Source organism: Carettochelys insculpta, chromosome 21 (genome assembly GCF_033958435.1).
Source record: "Carettochelys insculpta isolate YL-2023 chromosome 21, ASM3395843v1, whole genome shotgun sequence".
NCBI classification, from domain to species: domain Eukaryota; kingdom Metazoa; phylum Chordata; order Testudines; family Carettochelyidae; genus Carettochelys; species Carettochelys insculpta.
This window is the reverse complement of record NC_134157.1, coordinates 22302705-22324547: the sequence shown is the minus strand read 5'-3', so window position 1 is coordinate 22324547 and position 21843 is coordinate 22302705. Positions and strand designations below refer to the sequence as shown.

Below are 21843 nucleotides of genomic sequence, written 5' to 3'. Positions count from 1 at the left end.
TGTCCCACATGCTAGGGAGGAACTCCCTGTAAACATCTGCAAAACTAACCTTATCCACTTCTAATACCCACCCCCCATTTAAAATCTCCTTTTTCATGACACTTACATCTGCATCCATCTGTTATCACTTGTCTTATAAATAAATTTTAAATTTTGGGGTAGGGACAGTGTTTTTTGCTTTGTTTTTGTATGGCATCTGGTACCATAGCTTGGGCTTGTAGGCACTTTAGCACTACAAATAATAAATAACATTACCTTTTATTATCCAATCTCTGTATGCCCCCACCCCTGTACGGTTAACATGTTTAAGTGCTATATTTCTTTTAAATTAGATCACTCATGTTAATAAGCTGGTTAGGCAGTCCATCAACTAGTTATTTAACTACAGATTTCTCAGGCCATATCTGTTTTACAGCTTCTTAGACTCTCACTTGTCAGCACTTGATTCTGGCAGTTCTGACATTATTAAACATATTATTCTCCCTAGTCCATTTGTTGATTAACAGTGGAAGGTTGAAAGATTGACTTTTAATCTTTAATTAACTTTCTACAGATTTCAGTTTTTTCTATGGTTTGTGACAGGTTGTGCTTCTGGACACATTAATAAATGGCCAGGGTTTTGGAATAGTACACCCTCCCTGCTTCCTTTCATTTCTGTAGCCAAGGTTCCACAAGATGAGATGTTTGCAGTCTTAAGACTTCCTGCCGAGGTTCAGACTTTGTATTTTTGACATTAAAGCTGTCATGCTCTTGAAACTACTTAATTAGAAACACATTCATTTTAGTGTATACTGGAGAGGGCTGCGACAGAACAGCTAGGTGCACGAGGAAGTTGAGCATTTCTGCAGCTGGCAACTAAACGGATGGTTTACACTTTGAGTATAAAATTGTTGGGTGTTTCCTTGCCCCTGGAATGTGGCCATTCAAAAAGATGCAGTATGTGTAAAGGAAATACCTATTTCCTGGAATTAAAAACACGCAAAATGACCAATAAATACTCTTCAATTGGACAATTCCCATATAAGCCTTGAACTTCACTGTACACACCATATAGTAATAATATGGCAAAAGTTGCAACGTACAAGAGAAGTAACAGAGAGATAGCCGTGGTAGTCTATATTCTATCAAAACAAAAAGGCAGTCCAGTAGCACTTTAAAGACTAACATAATTATTTTGTTAGTGATTTCAAATATGATTGCTGATCAGTGAAGCATGAACCCCAGAATTCTCACGGAGTGCATTTCTAAAGTAGCAATTTCTCTTGCTGTTAGATACTTCTTTGGGACAAAAGGGAAAAACAGGAGTGTTCTTACTGGTCCCTAAAATTTGGTGACATGCACTTTAATGAGATCTACGTGTTTTGCTGTAGTACACTGAAAATTCATATCTCTTTTTTCTTTAAAAGGTAATCAGAGATTTTGGTTCTACATTGCCCAAGATAGGCACTGCCTTTATCTGTTTTTCTATGGCACCCAACACAATAGGACAACAATTGTGATGTGGCCTTTTGGTACTAAACTAATATGAAGGAATGAGATCAACATACAAATAAGTTGTTTTTAGACTAAAGCAAGATCCCTTGTTATACAAAGCTGTAATGCAAAAGATTTTAATAGCATTTTCATTTAATGCTTCCATGCTACATTTTTCTGAGGTTCTGGCTATTCTTCATAAGATGGCAATATAGTGATTATTTTAAATTAATTAACTACTGTTTCGTTCACTTTTATGTAGGATTAAAGGTGAACTAAATTTTACTGAATTTCCAAGAATTTAATATTCAAAATCAAACTATCATTTTACACTGTTTTGTTGGTAAAATGTGGGCCTATGTTATTCGGACCATGTTGGTCCAATAATATTAGACAAGGTGGTGGAGGTAATAGATCTTTTATTGAACCAACTTCTGTTGGTGAAACAGATATGCTTTTGAGCTAAACAGAACTCTTCTTCAAGTCTGGAAAAGGTGTTCTGAGTGTCACAGCTAAATACAAGGTAGAACAGCTTGTTCAGCCTCAGTAATTAACAGGTATTCTAAGGGATGATTCAAGATGAAATGGTCTGTTAGCATCCCAGCAGTCAAAGAACACAAAGGAGGGTTAACAGGTTATGGATTGTTGTAATAAGTCATATATCCAGTGTCTTTATTAAGGCCATGATTTTTGGTGTGTAGCAAAGCCATATAGTTAACCTTTCAGGCATGTCTTTTGAAGGTGTTGTGCCAGTTTTCTTTGAGGTCAGTGATTGTTTTGTAATATGTACTTGCCTACAGGTATTCTGGTGTTTTGTCTTTTATAATTTTTATGTGTGAGTTCATTTGCTTGCATAGTGATTGCTTGGTTGTTGTTACTGGGGCATTTAGTGCCCTGGGTGAATTATGTTACAAGTCGTGGTAGGCGAGTGTGGGACCCATGGATCTTGCAAGGTGTTCTGTGAGTGAAATTGATCATTGTAGGAGTGGCAAGGTATCTGCAGGTTTTTCATCTGTTATGACAAGGAAGCAAAACTTAACAATAACACCTGTTTCACAAGCAAATGCAAGAAGCAAAACATCATCCCTTTGACCACAACATATGACTCCAAATATTCTGTATAGTTCGGCAGGAGGACTTCTGAAAAACTGAAGAAAAATTTCCTTCACTTCACATATTCCAGAAGTGAATGCCTTTTGCAAGAAATTAACATGCACCACACCCTGTAGAGAAGAAATCATGAAACCTATCTTGAGATCATATAAGAATTGGCTACAGCCATCCAACACAAATACAAAAAGCGTGGCATTGGTGTAATTCACTCCAATCCATAGAACATTGTCTGCTGGATAAACCATGGCGCTGGAACCACTACATGGACGCTATACATGAAGTCCCCAACATCATCAGTTTATCAAGAAAGTACCCCTAACAGGAGCTAAATTATCCATATTCTCCTAGGTTCTGGGGTGGGAGGTAAAAATGAAAAGCTGGTGGGGGGGAGTTGGTTTCCAGGCTGTGGTATCTGGGGAGGAGGGAGAGTGCAGAAGGAGACTATGGGAAGGGAACTGGGTGAAAGTGGGGATGCAGCTTCCCGCATCACTTCCTTCCCACTGCCAACTGCAGCCAATCAAAATGGCAGGGGAAAAGTCTCTCCAGGCAGCACTTCTCAGTGCTGCTGTTCACTTAGGTAGGGAAGTGGGAAGGGGCATGGCAGCATACAGCCCAGAACAGGTTCTTCACCCCAACTGTCCAGGCAGAGCCTGTGCAACAGGTCCAGTCGTCTAGTCCAGCCCTCAGCCTAAAGCAGGATCAACACCACCTAAATTATCCCAGTCATGACTATGTCAAGCAGGGACTTAAAAATGTCTAGGGATGGAGATTCCACCACCTCTCTTGGGAACACGTTCCATTCCTTCACCACGCTCCTGGTGCAATACTTTTTCCTAATATCCAACCTACACCTCTCCCTCTGTAACTTCAGACCATTGCTCCGTGTTCTGTCTTCTGTCACCATTGAGAGCATCTCTCTCCATCCTCTTTAGGCCCCCACCTTTCAGAAAGTTGAAGACACTTATCAAATTGTCCCTCAGTCTTCTCTTCTACAAATTAAATAAGTCCAAATCTGTCAGCCTTTCTCCTCATAGGTCATGTGCTCCAGACCCCTAATCATTTTTGCTGCCCTTTGCTGAACCCTCTCCAGTGAGTCCACATGCTTTCTATACTGCGGGCGCCCAGAATTGGATGCAGTACTCCAGATGAGGCCTCACCAGAGCTGAGTAGAGGGGAATAATAACTTCTCTAGATCTGCTGGAAATGCTTCTAATATGCACCCCAATATGCCATTAGCCTTCTTGGCTACAAGGGAAAACTGTTGATTCATATCCAGCCTCTCATCCACTGTAATCCCCAGGTCCTCTTCTGCTGCACTTCTACTTAGCCCGTCAGTCCACAGCCTGTAACAGTGGTTGGGATTCTTCCATCCCAAGTGCAGGATTCTGCACTTGTCCTTGTTGAAACTCATCAGATTTCTTTTGGCCCAATCCTCCAATTTGTCTAGGTATCTCTGGACCCTATCTCTACCCTCCAACATATCTACCTCTCCCCTTCGCTTGGTGTCATCCACAAACTTGGTGTTCAAGAGAAGTTGTCCTAGAAAGATCCTGAGAATAAGGTGGATGCAGAAGGTGACCAATGAGGAACTATATAGGAAGATACAGCCGAAAGAGAACCTACTGCAGAAGATTATACAACAGAAGTTACAGCTGTTCGGGCATATTTGCAGAATGAACGACAAATGAAAAGTCAAGAAGACCCTGGTGTTTGGCATACTGGACAACTCAAATAGGAGAGGCAGACCCAACAGAGAGTGGATAGATGATATAGTAGATTGGTGTGGAGCTAGTCTACAGAAACTAAGCCACTCCACGCTGAACAGGGAAAGATGGAAGGAAATAGTGAGAAGAGGCATCAGACACCAACAGGTGCTAAGCCCATTGTTGTTGATGATAATGAGGATGAAATGACAAAATGTTGACTAGTGATCCTATAGTAAAGTCTGGTATTGCAAACCATGTGTTTACTTTTGAAAGTTCTTCTTGTGTTATAATATCATAAGAATAGTCATAATGGGCCAGATGAAAGATTCAGCTAGCTCAGTATCCTGCCCCAGAGGGAATAAACAGAACCAGTAATTATCCAGTGATCCATCCCCTGCCACCAATTTCCAGTTCTAGAACACCATGGGGTGGTGCATAGAAGTAATTTTCCCACATTGTGTTTTGTATGGGGAAGACCTCTCTAAATGGCATTATTTGAAGAAGAATGTTTCCACAGATGTCCATTATGTCATTCAGGGTGTATTTGTAATAAAATAATGATATGTTTGGTAGCTTTCCTCCTTTAACTGCTATTTTTGTTTTAGTAATGACAACTTTACCTTGAAAGCTGCAGTGGAAAATTATTAAATTAGAGATAGTGACTTTAAAATTAAGCAATGGGATTTCAAAATAAAGTTAACATTTTTCAGGTTAGTTGAATGTTGTATCTGAATTCTTAAATAAAATTTAAGCCTATTTTACAACTGTTTTTAAGTGTGTGTTATAATCTCCAGCATTATGCAAATATAAATAAACTGTTTGTTTCTCATTACAGTGCCCCAATGCCCTACCTCATTGGAATACATTTAAGTTTAATGGAGGTAAGTCTCTCCCCTCATCCATCAGAACAATTTTTGTTTTATGATTTAGGCCCTGCTCTTGCAAACACGCACATGCTTAAGTTTGTCTTAAACTTAACATGCCGAAATGTTTGCATCCCAGAGATCTAATTTTGTTGCTTGTCCACTATAGTTTCAGTTCAGTGGTCAGAGTCCAGCACATGCATGTGTACGTGAAAGACAATACAGACATATAACATGAACCCTGTTGTTTCATTTAATCAATGTACTACTATTGAATTTGACTCTGAGTAGATTGAACTTGTTTTTTTTTAACAATAGTATTGACCATCTCTATTTTGCCATTTTTATGCTTTTATAGATTTGGTGATAGTTTCTAAGCTCAAAGTAATAGGTCCACAAGCAGAGCTGTTCCCATCAATAAGAAAAACCTGCCTCTCTTACAGGATTTAGGAACATGTTAAACAACTGAAAATAATCTCCAGGCGTTGTGGATTGTAATTTTCAAAGGAATCCATGGAAGCAAATCATGCAACTCCCACTGTTTTCCATAGGATGATGCAGAACATAGTACTCCTTTGAAAATCCTAGTCATAGAGTAATATTTGCAGAAGTTCCTAGATGCTACTTAGATGGTTTTAGAGAGAAAGGATATAAGTCATATCTTTTATTGGAGAGAAGTTGGACCAATAGTAAATATTACCTCATCTACCTTGTCTCTGTCTGAAACCTGGGACCAACACAGCTTCAACAGCTGTACATACTTAGATTGCTTTGAATAGTTGGTCTTTAGTCATGAGTGCTGTTTAACAGGGCCAGGGTGAAAGGTACATGCCTTGGGGGTAGGTAAGAGGATTCTGTTTTTACTGCTAGGAAAATAGAACTGAACAGGTCAGCATTTTCAAATTGGTGCCTTAATACTCAACACCTTTTGATAATCAGCCCACTTAGGTTACTAAATTTGAACATCAGAGTTGAAATTTTGGGCTATTTTGTGTACAGTATCTTAAAACATACAATCACTTAGTCATGCACTGTGTTTGTATGGCAAATTTACCAGTTTTTGATGTAGGTTTTCAAGAACATTTGGAATATACATCAAAAACTGGTAACTTTCCCATGCAGACATATGTCTCTTCTGCGAATATCTCAGCAATAATCATCCAGACTAGTGTCCTCTTAAGAGACTAAACTCTCAGAATATTCCAGTCATATTGTACAAAAATTATTTTCTGGGCAATTTTTCTACGTTGCATTAAGCAGAAACAAGTCAGACAAATACTATGACAACTGCTACATTTTAAAGATGTTTAATGTTTAAGCTGTTTGCTTAAAAGTAGCAAACTGTTATCTGGGCTGTGAACTCCATCTCTCCAGTTGATAAACAACTTGAATTGGGAATCTAAAACTGAGTTTGGTCATTGGCTTAGTAGGGTACTGTTTTTGTTTTGTGTTTTTACGATGGTAAAATATAGTACTGAGCCTTTTTACATGGAAAATGCTGAAGTTCTAGGCTACTGGGATTATAGGATTTTATATACCTTGTGGAGATCTTTCTGCTGTATTCTGCTTTTTTTGGCTACCAGATATTAACAACACACTACAAAGCATCATTAAGAGCATGATCATGGTTTTAGTGTGGCTGTTAGCATTAACCCTTATGGTGTAAAACAATACATTCATGATTTTAATAGATTTTAAACTTGATTCAAGTATAGTTTGGGAAACTTAATTTTAAACTTCAAAAGTACAAATAATACATGAATTATTGTGTTAAAACCTCATTTTAGATAAGAACTGCACTTCAACTCTTGGCCCATATGTGCTCACTCTTGGGATATGGGAACTAACATCAAACTGAGTGCTGCAGTAAACCCTCTCCTACAGGAGGTTAACAAGTTTGTATCCTGCACAGTAGGCAAGCAGGAATTGGCAAGGAGTCAGTGTGATTGGATGGAACAAGTCTGTGTCTGGAAATCAATAATTCAGGAATTCAGATCTTAACTAATTAAGCAAATTACTTAGTCTCTGTGTCTTATTTTTCCCACCTGTAAGATGGGGGTAATAAATTTCTGCTCTGAAGTTCATACGCATGCAGTTCTATGCAGGCACGAAGTATCACTATCATTACATCAGAGCCTTTAATTGTTGATTCTTCTCCCGCTCCCCAAATTAAAATGATGGAATCACCTCTCCAAAGCCATTTTTGTGAGTCTGAAAACTTTCCAATGTGTAAATGTTGTTTTTCTATTGTAGTTTATAGGCTTTTCCATGTTTCTAGAGATTTATTCATGCTGTTCCCTTAAAGTTTTGTGGTAGCCCTAGAGGGAAGGCATGCAGTTTTACTATAGGCTTTCTTGTTATTTCCTCTGTCTGTTTTATTTCCAAGTGTGATCAAGGCTAAGGAGGGATAAAATGATATAAAAAACAGATCAGTGGGAGAATCAGAAAGTTCAAATTCAGTGTCCAAATGTACAGAATGCTAAAAATGGGACTTACCCAACAGATTTAGAGATGGACTTTTCCTAAATTTCAAGATCTTTCATATCTGATGTCTCAGGGACCATACACATTGTACACTAGAATCATAGGAAGGGCAGTCTGTTGTTTCCTCTTCTAGTAGAGATGATCATGTGTCACTAAAGAACATATGATTTGATACTTTTGATTACTTAGACCAATATTCTGTCTTTTGTCATCATTCTTCCTCCTGTATAGCTTCTCTTCCTGAGAAAATAGTATGTGGATATGCTTGCTTCCTCCTGGTTTCGTATTGCAACAAATAGAACATTGACAATGTAAGAATACTAGTGAAGATTAGTGGATGGTGCTAAGGTGAAACCTACTTTGTTTGTATAGCCTGTGCAAATGTGACTTGCTTGCACTCTTAATTTATATAACAGTGAGTTTCAGATCATTGTTGTATTCTTTTTTGTAGAGCACAAGAACTTTTCTGCCCCATACCAATGTCAGACCTTTCTCTGGCTTTTAAAAATACTATTCTCTAGTTTAAAAAAAAATTGCAGTCCCAAAGTTTTTCTGATCCATTCAGTTAGCCCAGGGATAGATAAAGAAGTGGTGATATTAACTACCTGTGTATTGGAGGTTCTTTCCTAAGAACATAAGAATGGCCATACTGGGTCAGACCAAAGGTCCATCCAGCCCAGTATCCCATCTGCCGACAGTGGCCAAAGTCAGGTGCCCCAGAGAAGGAGAACAGAAGACAATGATCAAGTGATTTATCTCCTGCCATCCATCTCCTGCCCTTGTACTGAAGGCTAGGGCACCATACTTTACCCCTGGCTAATAGCCATTTATGGACCTAACCTGCAAAAATTTTATCAAGCTCTTTTTTAAACCCTAATAGAGTCCTGGCCTTCACAGCCTCCTCCGGCAAGGAGTTCCACAGGTTGACTGTGCGCTGTGTGAAGAAAAATTTCCTTTTATTAGTTTTGAACCTACTACCCATCAATTTCATTTGGTGTCCCCTAGTTCTTGTATTATGGGAAAAGGTAAATAATTTTTCTATATTCACTTTCTCCACACCATTCATGATTTTATATACCTCTATCATATCGCCCCTCAATCGCATGTTTTCCAGACTGAAAAGTCCCAGTCTCTCTAGCCTCTCCCCATATGCGACCCATTCCAAACCCCTAATCATCTTAGTCGCCCTTTTCTGAACCTTTTCTAATGCCAATATATCTTTTTTGAGGTGAGGAGACCACATCTGCACGCAGTACTCAAGATGCGGGCGTACCATAGTTTTATATAGGGGAAATATGATTATCTTTTGTCTTATTAGACAAAATGTCTTATTAGACATTCCTCAAAATGTCTTTGGTCATCTGACTAGGCCCACTTTCCTCTAGATTGTGCTTCTGCCTTATCCCAATCCTAGTGTCCTCCAGTCCGTTTGAACACAATTTCAGAAGGCGCGAAATAGAAAAAGCTATTGTGGGTAAGCTCTTTCCCTTATATGATGAAGTGGAAGCAGCATTTAGCGGTGTGAAACCAGTATGGGTTTTTTGGTAAACCATAGCTTCAGGAATAGAGGCACATAGGTGAAGTGCTTCTGTTTAATGTGCCATGTGAAATTAAAAAAAACAAAAAAAAACAACCAAACAAAAAATCCCATCCTTTGCCTATACTTAAAGATCCATTTTTTGTGCCCTACATGTCTTTGTCTTTGACATAAAAATAAAATAAAATAAAATCCACTGGGGGCTGTTTGATCTAATATTTACTAGTACATAAACCAAAGTTTGCCTGCATCATGGCACAGGAAAATATGTTGGGTTTTTTTCCAAATTAGTCAGACTATTACTTTATCTGCTAGATTATTTCTAATGCTAAAATGTTTTTTTTGTACACAGAAAAATATATTGAATCAGCCATGTTAGGATAATATTTCATCATCAGAGCATTCACTCATGTTCTTAACGATTTTGTAATGTTTAATATAAGCTGTAAAATAATATTAAAGGACATTCTGATTGTCCAGCATATAGATCACTGTCTTCACTCTAAATACCATTAGCTTGTATTAGTGAGCCCTTGTACCGATAACAAATGTCAATATTACCGGATGGGTATAGTGTTGATTTCGAATTTAAATTTTGAATAAAGGCTAGTGTGGAAGTTTCATGTCTTTACTTTGAATTTATTAGCTTCCAGAAGCGTCCCGTATGTATCCCACAAAGCTATGTGGTGACTCTCCATGTATGGCATTGCCTTCTCCACTGCTCTCCATCCAGGAAGAAGGTCACAAGAAGCCCTCAATTTTTGACTGAATTAGAATTTCATTTTGAATTCTGCAGTGCCCAGGCCTGCAAATATAAAGGGCTGGGTGTGTGGCTGAGGGAACCGGGCAAGGGTGGACAGGGCTGATAGCACAGCAGAGGACGCGCGACACATGGAACCTAGGCTGGTTTTGGGGGAGGGCTGAACTCTGTTACTGGGCGCTCTGAATTCTGGGACAGTGCTTTGCATTCTGGGATTCTAACAAGAAACACCCACAAGCAACCAGGGCGAATGTACTGTTTGATAGGTACCCACAATGCACTGCTCACACTGTCAAACTTGCATAGGTCAATGGGGATGCGGAAACTCAACATGGAAAAACAGTGGGTCGAATCTCAAGAAGGTTTGCGGACCCTTAAATTTGAATTCATAAGAACGAGGTTAAAAAATCAAATTTATTTATCTTGTAGTGTAGATGCAGCCAAAGATTCTAAGGCTGGTGATCATCCATGCAAGATGGGGTCCCTGTACCTGTATTGGAGTCCTATGGAAGAAATTTAGGTTCTCCATGTACTTCAATTTGAGCCCCGAACAGCTTACTTTTCAGCATCACGGCATTGCTGCATATGAAACTATGTGAGAGCCTAGGTTTGGAAACATCTCCATGGGAAAAAAAAAAAAAAGTAAACTAAAGCATGGTCAGCTTGGAGCATATGAAGTGAATAATTTTTTAGCTTTGTCTTTAGGATATTTAGAAATCATGTGTCTGCTGCTACAGTTCTCTAAATGACTACCTCTAAAAGGGCTATTAGAATAATAATATAAAGGGGTTTTTTTCTTTAACATGCACCCTTTTTTGTATTCCCACTGATATTTCCAAGTAATTGTGCACCTTTTGAGTTTTTGGTGTTGTATAGGATCTATAGAAAGGCAGCAGCTACATTAATGTAAAATGACAAATTTTTCTTATGATGAAAATATCAAATGTATCCACTGACTGTTAAGTCTAATTTGGTGTGACTGAAATGTTCTCCAGTGAGATAAGATAATCTCCTGTTTTAGGTCAAAGGGCTCCAGCTGATTTATGAGGGAAAATCCTGGTAGAAAATATGGAACTGTGTGGTGCTCGTATTTTTTCTGTCTTTCTATCATCACCTAGTTAGTCATTCTATATGATTTCCATTTAGCGATCCATGAAGTGACTTCAAAGAAGACTAAAACTTTATAAGCTGTTATATAAGCAAGGCTTGGACTATTACATGAATAATGGGGCACACTTATGGTACTAATCGAATTCATATTAGATAAAGGTAAGTATTTAGTACTGATAAATAGGAGTGAGATAAGATAGTGAAACCATCTCAAATTAACTTGTTTCATCTTTCACTTTTGTCACTACCCTTATAGTAAACATGGTTTCAGAGCAGACATTATTTTCAGTTAATGTTTGTTTTATAAGCAGTGCTAAATTTAATTGTCTTAGTGAGTGTTTAGTTCAGCAACTGTTTTTGTAGTTGAAACTATTAGGGTGATGATGCTGATTTGAAGATGAATGCCCTTGACCTAGGAGGATAGCTGTTGAAATTTAAGCATGTGTGTTTTACTTTTGTAGGCGTCAGATATTTTATTGTTGATAAAAACAATCTTCCATTCAGTGGTAACCACAGTCATAGAAGTTAGGTAAATATGCAGTAATGCCAGAAGTGGGTCTATCCCATGAAAGCTTATCACCTAATAAATTATTTTGTTAGTCTTCAAAGTGCTACCTGACTGCTGTTTTGTTTTGTTAGAATACAGACTAACACAGCTACTTCTCTGTCACTTTGGGTATGTAATGCTGGACAGGACATGAAACTATCATGCCAGCCATGGTGTAAAGAAAGTACATAACATACCTTTAAGAAACTCTCATTGCCTAGCCATTATTTATGGCTACAAATATATTTTAGATCAGTCAAACTCAGTGACTTGGTTTTATATATAAAATGTTACAGTCAAATTTGTCAGTGAAGAAAATGTTTTTCTCTTATTGTTTCTAAACATGAGGGACAGTTATCAAGATCAAAATCCAGTATCTAGATATTGAACTTGCATATTTTATGACAGCTATGTTTACTGCCACTAAAATGAGTGTGTGTTTGTGTCAGTGGCAGTATACAAGAGTCAGAGAGTTTGTGTCTGTGTGTCCCCTGGCAACCATCTTAAGTGCACTTGTACACCTATATTGTAAGCAGTTGATTTTCTTCAATAGTGGTGATAATTATGTATTTTTATTTTTATTATTTTTTCATTTGTGTGGTGAACTGGTTTAATATTTAGTGCTTCTTCAAGCGTTTAACTTGATAAATAAATAAGTAAGGTTTAGCTTTTTTACAAATAATTCTTCAAATAGTTTTTAAAATTTTATAATAAGGAAATAGCAGACATATTGGAGAATGCAAAAGCATTCTTAAATTCAGGGCTTAAAGAAATAAAGCAGACAAATTTTGGATCTACAGATATTTTGACTGGAAAGCTTTGATGTTTGTTGTTTTAAAGGCAGAGATGAAATAAACCCTACTTCGTGAAAAGTTATTTTTAAAATGGCATTATCATTGAAAAATATCAGAAGCATTGGAAGAATGACTTTAGATTTATAGGGAAATTCTAGATATTCAATTATATGAAGTTTTTGAGAGATCTTTTATTAATTTCAGCCTTGAAAATATTTTCAATAATTGCAGAAGCATTTTCCTCTGTTGTCCAATAGTGTTGGATCACATCAGCACTAGTGATTTTTTGTCATTCAGTTAGCAGCAGCTGCTTGTGATAAAGATCTTGAGAATCACCTGTGTAAGATCAGGGCTACTGCACATCAAGGTTAGGAGATTGGCGGAAGAGTGGAAGATGCACAGGAGGGGGTAGTAGGCCACCTGCTGTGCAAGGATCAAAGGGTTGAAAGGTCAAAGGGTACATTTAGCTTAATCATATCTGCCTGTTGAATAGCGATTTCAGATTGTAAATCTCAGGGTGATTTCATTAAGTCCTTCTGGCTGCTGTTGGGGCATGAAATAATAAACATTTTATATGTGTTGCTTTTCCTGCTTTTGGTAGCCAGATTGACACATTGCCTGTAATATTGGGGTGTTGTTAGCTAAATAAATTGTAAATATTGTCACTGATGTAGACAAATTATAATGTGAATAGATCTTAGACTTGTTATGAATGATACTATGCATTCTAAGAGTGTATACATTATGATAGAATATATTATTTACATTTGGAAAACTTTAAGGACATTGTTTTTTAGTGAGAAAATGTTTCCCATCTCGTGTCTCTCATATCAGTAACTGTAATATGCCCATCACCAAACCTGTGTATCTGTTCATGAAGAGCCACTGTCAAGTTAAATTTGTCTCAAAAATTTAAATAGTTAAAAAATGCTAAAAATCCTAAAACCAACAGAGATGTTTCCACTATTTATTTTTTAAATATAAAGACAGTCATTCATATTATACACCTGAAAATAGAAATAACTACAAACAAAAGCGTGACTGAGTACGTTGTCCTAGTGGTAGGAAAGGCAAAATAGTAAACCAAGAATATAAACAGTGATACATAAACTTGACTTAGTATTTTCTTTCACATTTAATAACAAAAGCTGTCAATAATAATGATGAAAAAGTTTGTTTACAGCATGTGATTATTTCCCCTTTCCCTTACTCACATAGGCTCCTTTGCCTTTTTATGCTTTTCTATTGAATGTAGTTTTGCAGTGTTTTTGCAAACTTCTGCATAAAGTAATTTAGTGATCTCCAGTGTTCAGTTGCTCATGAGCAGGACAAATCATGCTAACTGCTGCTTATTTACTGGCCTGGTGTTTAAGACCCCCTGGAGTTTGTTTCAGAAGTTAAGAGATTTTCACAGTAAAGGTGCCATTTCTGAAATTTAAAGTGCTCTTGTCACCAGGAGATAAGTTCACTCTGATTAAGTCAGTAATTCTTACTAAGCCATGTTTATGGAGGCCATAAACAATGGGTTCAGTGTGCTTGTTAAACTGAGTTTCCATACCTCCCCACTCTTTTAAAAAGTGGCATTCAAAATAAAAGGCAGGTGGAGATGTTAGTCTGACTTGCCGTATTTTATTGTGAATGAATGATGGCTACCAGGAATACAGTGAAGAGGAGAAGAACCCCTCCTTTTTATGAGCTGTTGATCCAGATATTCACGCAAATGTTTTGACTCGACACATGCTCAAAATCTATGAGACAATCAGACAAACACAAACTAATGTACACATTGTCTAATATAGTACGAATGTGGCAGAGTTTATGCAGCTATTTCTAATCAGATTTTCCTCTTACTCTCTGTTTCTCTGTAGTGTTTGTAAAATACTGACTTGATACACTTACTTGATTTTAGTAAGCATGCAGTATGTTGTTTCCAGTGTTTTGTTTAACTAGTTAGGAGGCTGTGATAAAATACGATATTATTTGGGATTTATTGTTAGTGTTTGGTATGTGTGTGTGGATAGTTATTCCTTTTGGACCTTGGTGCATTTAAGGTGAAAAGCAGATTTAAAAGTTGGAAGGTTTTGTTAGAGCTGTCACATAAGAAGTGGTTTTGATCCCCTCATTCTGTCTCCTGTCCTCTGGGATGAAAGAAGTCACCATTAGAAGAGAACTACTCACAGCAGTCTGCTGTACCTCAGTCCAGAAGTGTCTTTAAGATACCCAAAGAGTTGCAATTTTGATAAAGACAGTTCTTATGAAAGAATGCTACTTAACAGGACCCCATGAGGTGGGAGGATCCCAGAGTCTGGTCTCCAGCCCGTGCCTGAACACCTACACTGCGGTTATATAATCCCACTGCCTGGGCCCTGAAAGCCTGAGTCAGCTCACATGGACCAGTTACGATGTATGATTGCAATGTAGACTTTTCATCCCAGTTACAGAAACACTCACTCACTGCTTCTGTAGTAATCAAGAAGTTTAATTCCTTGTCTTGTCCCTCTGGTGCTCTGTTTTGAAAAGCTTCTGGCTTTGGTTAAGCACATTACTAAAAATTTTTTGTTGGAGCTTTCAAGAGTCCTCTGAGTATTACTGAGATCTTTAATTTTCGGAAGCAGGAAAGAGAAAATCAGTTTGTCTGCTACTTCCTGACTCCCGAAAGAAGCAAGACTCCTGGGTTACCTTAGAGTTAATCAGATGTAAGCCAACTGAGTGACCTTTGGGTTCCTGAGAGTTGGGGGCGGGGGGAGGAAAAGGATCTTGCTTCTCATGGAGGACATGTGCTCCTTTTGTAAGGAAAGAATTATATGGAATTTTCTTCCCTTAAATTAAGACTTAATTAGTTTGTAGATATGATGGCAAGTATTTCATTAAAAAAATTAAAAGAGGTTGAAACTCAGTTCTGTGCATAAGACAATGCCCTATTTATAGTATGCAGTAATTAAGTGGATCACGTGAAAGTTTTAGCTATAATTTGGCAGTGAGCACAGCAGCCATTTGGTGTTAACTATACCACTTAAAGCCAGAAATTTCAGGAAGTGGGGGAGCTTAATTTTAGGGTTCAGAGTGCAGACTTAGGCATTGAAGGATAAGTCTACATTGCAAAACAAACAAAGAAACAACTCCCTCCCTCACATACACCATAACAACACACAAAGTGTCACAACTGAAGGAGCAAGTCTCAGAACTTGAGTCATCAGATTCAGGCTCACATTAGGGGACTAAACTAGAAGTGGAAGCATTCCCAGTTGGGCAGGAGCCCACACTTGGAAAAGGGGGAGGCTCCTAGGCTAGGATTCAGTGCAAGTAGGACTATCTGCACTGCTGTTTTAGCTCCATGGCATGTGTTTGAGTTACTTTACCCCGGCTCCAAGACTGTCTGCTTTTTTGCTTTAGTAGTGGAAATGCACCCTAAATTGGCTGTAAGCACCAAACCTCTGCACTTGAACTTGATGGTCTCTGTAGGGTGCCTGGCACCTTTGAAAGTTCAATTTGTTTATTTAGGAACATCAGGCTACCTGGAGTAACTAACATGAGGCTCACATTTTTGAAAACTTTGATCTAAATTTCTCTTGTACATTCTCTCATGTATTATTTTCTGCTGACATACACTTAATTTCTTAACACCCCTTTCCCTCAAATGGATCCGAAGAAGTGGGTCTGTCCCATGAAAGCTCATCGCCTACTAAATCATTCTGTTAGTCTTTAAAGTGCTACATGACTGCTGGTTTGTTTTGCCACAAATGATTTGTTAGAAACCTGCTCTTGCTACCTAGAGGGATTGTGCATAATTGTGCCCTAATTAATTGGTGTAAGAGACTGCTCTGCATGGTTGGAAGGTGTGAGATTAAAAGAGCTCTCTATAGCAGACTTTACAAGCAGCCAATCTGTTTATTCAAGAGTGTGCCACTATGCTAGGGAGATAACAACAAGCAGTCATATAGCACCTTAGAGACTAACAAATGTATTAGGTCATGAGCTTTCAGAAAAAAAAATCTGATATTGCACTTTCATGTGAATTTAAAGAGTATATGTACATACAGTTCTCAGGCTGGATTGTTTTGTTAAGGGAATATTTAAATTCCATTACTGAAAATATCAGCAATGTGGTTAATGTTGCTTTAGAAGGGAAAAGAAGTTTGACAATCTATGTACCATTGTAGGAAATGTAAACTGAAATACTCAGCAGTCAGTCAATGCTTTTACTTAAGGATTGTGAGCAGAGTCAACCTCGTTCGAGCCGACTGTTGAGAAGAGGGCTTATTCATTGTATTCACTGGGGTTTATAATATAAAACTTCTTTGCCTAGTGTAGAAACAGAAAGATGAAAATATTTTATTACAGGAACGACATTCCACTTGTGTATCATTTCTCCTCCTTTATAATGGTTCTCTCTATTGGTCATTTCTAGAGGCCCCTCTCTTCCTCTATGTTTGGTCAAGAAGACCTAGAATTTCTAATTTAGTGCTGTAAACCGCAAAGTTCTTTCTCTAACTCTGTAGAAGTGAAAATCCAATAAAATTCTGTTAGCCGGTGGCCGGGTAATGTGTGGTGAGGTACTCCCCTGGGTCCTAAACAACCCAGTTTTTTACTGTTAGAGCAGGCAGCTCCTAGCACACTCACCCACGGCCAGGCTGTAGTAACCAAACGGTTAAAGTTCTTTTGTTGTGCCGGCTGTGTTGCAGTGACAAAAGGGTTAACAAAATGGTTAGGCTCAGAGCTTAACTAGTTACAAGTTATAAGCATGTGGTTACAAAAGGCTATTGTTTACTTCTTATATGCTAGCAAAGTACAGGTGTTAACAAGTTATGTTACAATCCAATACAAAGATATCTGTTATCATCTAACACAATGATATCTTGACACTAGTTACAGAGCTCTAATTCTTTAGCTGTGCACAAAAAAGTCAGAGACCTAGCATGGGTGTATCTTACCCTCTCTGCGTCTCTCGATACCAGCGTAGCCAAGCCGGATCGGTCACTCAGTTCCGCGGAAAGACGAATACGAGGTTGGGCGTCCCCAGTAGTGGACCTCGGGAGGCAATCACCTGACCCGACCAGCAGGTAGTTGGTGGAATGCACTCAAAGTTAGAGTTCTGCTGGACCCATCTTTTATACCCCTTTTGGGTTATGTATTCTCTTTCTTATCTATGGTGCCAGATCATACTGGTCTGTCTTTGTGACGCCAGTTTGTTACAAGGGCATTTCTACTTAGTTTGCACTTGTAAGACAGATAAGCAATTTAGGAGTACAGGACATTCTTTTGTGCGGGCGGGACACGTCCCCTTCTGGGTGATTGTGTGTGTGCATCATATTGATCAATTCCATCTGGGGTGATTTCTGAGGGTCCCCCGCCCCTCATGTTGACAGTCTGGCATGTTAGCCTTCTAGCTGTACTTTCTGCTTCTCAGGGTCTCGATAAGCTAGCATATCTGGGCCTCAATGAGGGCATCAAAGACTGTGCTGTCAGCAGCCATTTCCGTGCCCTGTGTGCTCCTCGGTGGGGCGGGGGGGGGCAGCGAGCAAGCTGGCTTGTAAGGGGGAGACTTTGTCTGGCTACATTCCACCCCCTGATGCACCACACTACATCCCAGAACGCAAGGTGGTGGTGATGCCAGCACCTTTTGCCCTCCTTGGGGGAAGTCTAAAAGTGCCCAATGATCCGATCAATATGTGGGGAATCGCGGAACTGGCTAGGATCATTGGGTTCAAGGTTCAAGTCTTGACTTGAGAAATTTCCTACTTAGTACCAATTTGGTTTTTTTTTTTTTGTATACTAGACATGAATTTTTGTGGACATGTAGTCAGTCCGTTTGGCCTTACAAAGACTGAGCTAAGATTTGAGCATCACTTTGTTTGCTGTGGAGTTTGGTGCTCCTAGATATCACGTTATATAAGTGACAACTCAAAAGAAATAATGTGAAATGGGTTTTTTCTCAAAGCCTTGTGGGGGAAGGAAGGCTGTGGGAGAATCTTAGAAATATTTTGTAATCTTTTTGTGTCCCAAAAATCCTAGGAATAGGAAAGCAAAGAGTTCTAGCGTGTCTCTCTCTCTGTTTATCATCAACACCGTTCATTTTGCTCAAGTGTAATCTCATTTGTGAATGTGGAAGTATTGGAGGTGCTAAGGCAATGCCAGAGAGGGTAAAGCAGCTCCAAGATTGGCCTTACTAGCACTTAAACAAAATACTCAATTTAAAAAACTACTTATTTTGTGTCTTGATGTGGCTAGAAGTTGTACTTGTAAAGGGAAACATGCAGTAAATGAATGTTAGTAAAGCTTGAATGATCTAGAAGGGTATTATGATTCCTCCAGAAATCCCAATATACAGGATGCTAAGAAACTTCCCTCTGCAAGTTATGGATTTAATTAAAAGAAATGGAAAAACAGAACCAACAAACGCTAAACAACAAACACCACACACATGTGCAGTGAGGAATAGGAAGAAGCCACTTGTTTCTTTTAAAGTGTTCAGGAAAGAGTGTAGTTGGATGTCATGTTATCATTCACATTTGTTATGAATGAGAATTGACTTCCTTTCCTTTACCTTTTCTGACTTTGGTGGTTTTTTTAGAAAGTTAGAAATATGGCCCTGGAAGATGTGGTGATTCTTAACGTTGACACCAATACACTGGAATCCCCTTTTGATGATCTACAGAGCCTTCCCAATGAAGTGGTATGTATAAATTGCATTACTAGAAATAGTAACCCTTCTTATCTGTTTCGTTTCTAACATATGTCTGATGCTGGTGCCATAGATCCCAGGTGTTCTGTTAAGTGAACTGCTTAACCTGTCTTTATCTTTCTTTGCCTGACAGAATTTAGTGATCTTTGAGGGATATGGAACCCAACAGAACATCTGGGGCCTGAAATGTAGGATGCTTTTGTGCAGCCCCCAAGTGACAGGAAGGTGAAGTTGACATTTATACTGGGAATGCTGCAACTTTGGTTAAAATACCCAGTTGATATGTCAGATTCCAAGTCCTATAAACATTACAAGGTCTTGCAGGTAAAAAAGAAAGAACATGTATGACATATCTAACGTGAAACAGAATTAAAAAAAAATCAATCAGATTTTGGGTTACAGCAGAGTGCTGTAGAAAGAGGTAATATGAGACCATTCTTACATCATAAATAAGCTCCAGTTGAACCTCTCTGCTCTGGGACTCTGGCCTGGCAACATCCATGGTCAAGCAGTGCCATGGATGTTGCTGGATCAGAGAGTCATGGTGGCCATTTGGGAGTCTGGTGGCAGAGTCTGGTGACTGGGAGCCTGGCCAGGGTTAGGAACAGAGAGGGGACAACAGCTGGGAGCAAGGAGTGGAGCCAGGCAAGCGGCCAGAAGCAGATTCTACATGGGGGAAGTCATTGATATTCACGCTGGTGGTAGGCCTGCCTGCTGTCAGCCAGCTACAGGTGGTACCTCCCTGGTCTAGCATGGTTGGGACCTGATAGGTCCTAAATGACAGAATTTGCTGGGTATGGGGAAGTCCAGGCATCTGCCCCAGGCAGCTCCAGCCTCCCATTCCCCCAGGACTCTGGGCTACCGTGGGGCTCTGGCTCCAGCCCCATGGTCCCAGAGCTAACACAGGGCTCCAGTAGGCAAGGGCTCTGGACCAAGCCTCATGCTGCAGTGGAGGCTTGGTCCCAACCCAGTGCTGTGGTGGGAGCCTCCAGTCCCAGCCCTGAACTGCAGTGGGGGCCTTTGGCATGAGCTCCACCCCCAGCCCCACACTGCTGTGGGGCTGGTGTGGGCTCTGGTCCTAGCCTTGCACTGCAGTGGGGGATCCAGCCCCAGTCCCACAATGTGGCAGGGGCTTGGTCGCAACCCCACGTTGCAGTAGGAACCTCCAGCCCCGCACTGTGACAGGGGCCTCTGGTGTGGTCTCTGGCCATAGCTCCATACTGCCGCGGGGCTGGTGAAGGCTCTTACCCTGGCCATGCTACCAGCTGCTGCCCTGGCCCCAGCTCCTGCCCCACAGATGCCAATCTGGTGCCAGCCCTGGGACTCTCCAGTCCTGCAACAACGGTGGTCCTGCCAAACCACAGGTGTTGCCATGCGAGAGAGTACAGGATTTAAGAGGTTCAACCTGTAATTCTAACAGAGGTATCAGATTTTGTGTTGTACATGTGTATTAGGAATGGGACGGAGACTCCCAAATCCCTTTCACTGAGACCTCCAAACAGACAAGAGTCTCTGCTTGGCTGTATTCGTGACACACAATTTCAGAATGGGGAGGGTGGAGAAAAGTTGAGCATATTGCTATCCTGAATCACTGTAAAGTCACTAAATGAAAGACGGCGGAAGCTAAATATATCTGTTATCACCTCTTGGGTTCCATGGTAGTACCCTTTCAAACTGGGGGTTGATACCAGCTGGAGTGGCATATATCAAAAACTTCTAGAATTCTCACATTCAGAATGATTTCCCAACCTTTGAGGTGTTTCCATTCCTTTGCTAGGATAAGTCACATGCATTGTAATAACTACATGCAAGTTAGTGTGTATGATCATTGTTTGCTGTAAGAACAATGATTTCCAGTTACTGCAGCCTGGTGAGAGAGACTATCCATGTCCATTGGAAAGTGACTATTCCCTCAGGGCAGAAGTCAGTCCAAGTAAGTTTCCCATTCATTGCACTGGGTAACTCATGCATGCACGCTCACTGCTTGCCACTGCAACATTCCTTCACTCCTCAGTGATCTGCAATGTGACTTGGTTTAACATTGTATATAGCCATGTAGCAGGAAGCAGTGAGTTATAGATGATCCTGTGCTCCCTGGCTCTTGCCAGCATTTCAGTCTATTGTAGTTATTTCAGAGCCTCTTTTTGGTATTAAATAGCTCTTCATTTTGACTTTACTCTTTGCATCCAGATCTGCCAGCTGGTCATCACTCATGCTATTACGCACAACTGTGGAAATGTCAAACTTGTAAATTTCATGGAATTATGTAAGAACTGTCTGGATACAGCAAACCCTGGGCCTTGTATGTGTATATGATTTGTCAACAATCAAGTATTATATTAGATTTTATGAGACTTCATTAAAAAAGCTATTGCAGGAGCACTGTAGAACATCAGAAGAGACTTCACCAATAAACCCAAAACTTCAAGCTTTGGAATGTAATAAATTTTAAGAGACTTCCTTCCTTTCATTATTTACTTTTGCTTCACATTTATAACAGTAAAGAGTTGTGTTTTATTAGTTCAAAATTCTTGATTCAGTTTTCTCCAGGTCTATTTAAAAGCAACATTTTCTCTTAGAGGATGTTTAGAGCATTGCAGAGGAAGTGCTGCCAGCAAATTCAATTAGCTGGTATGACTCACAAATAATGTACATAGTGGGGTTTTTTTTCACAACTGCTATATAAACACAGCTGGGTTGAATATGTATTGTAACAGACTTAACTTGAATAACTTTGCTTTGTGGATTTAGTGTTTGGAGTCAGTGTTTCTGTC

General features: G+C 39.4%; 1 protein-coding gene across 10 annotated transcripts in view; it reads left to right on the top strand.

Annotated features, from left to right (window-relative positions):
- The window catches only part of DENND1A (DENN domain containing 1A), a 406341-nt gene that overhangs the window by 254019 nt on the left and 130479 nt on the right, over nucleotides 1-21843 (top strand). For all 10 annotated transcript variants that reach the window (XM_075015674.1, XM_075015669.1, XM_075015672.1 and 7 more), the window contains exons 11-12: nucleotides 5128-5173; nucleotides 18959-19060. In XM_075015674.1, coding sequence (XP_074871775.1) covers nucleotides 5128-5173; nucleotides 18959-19060 — 148 coding nt within the window. The remainder of the gene's footprint in view (nucleotides 1-5127; nucleotides 5174-18958; nucleotides 19061-21843) is intronic.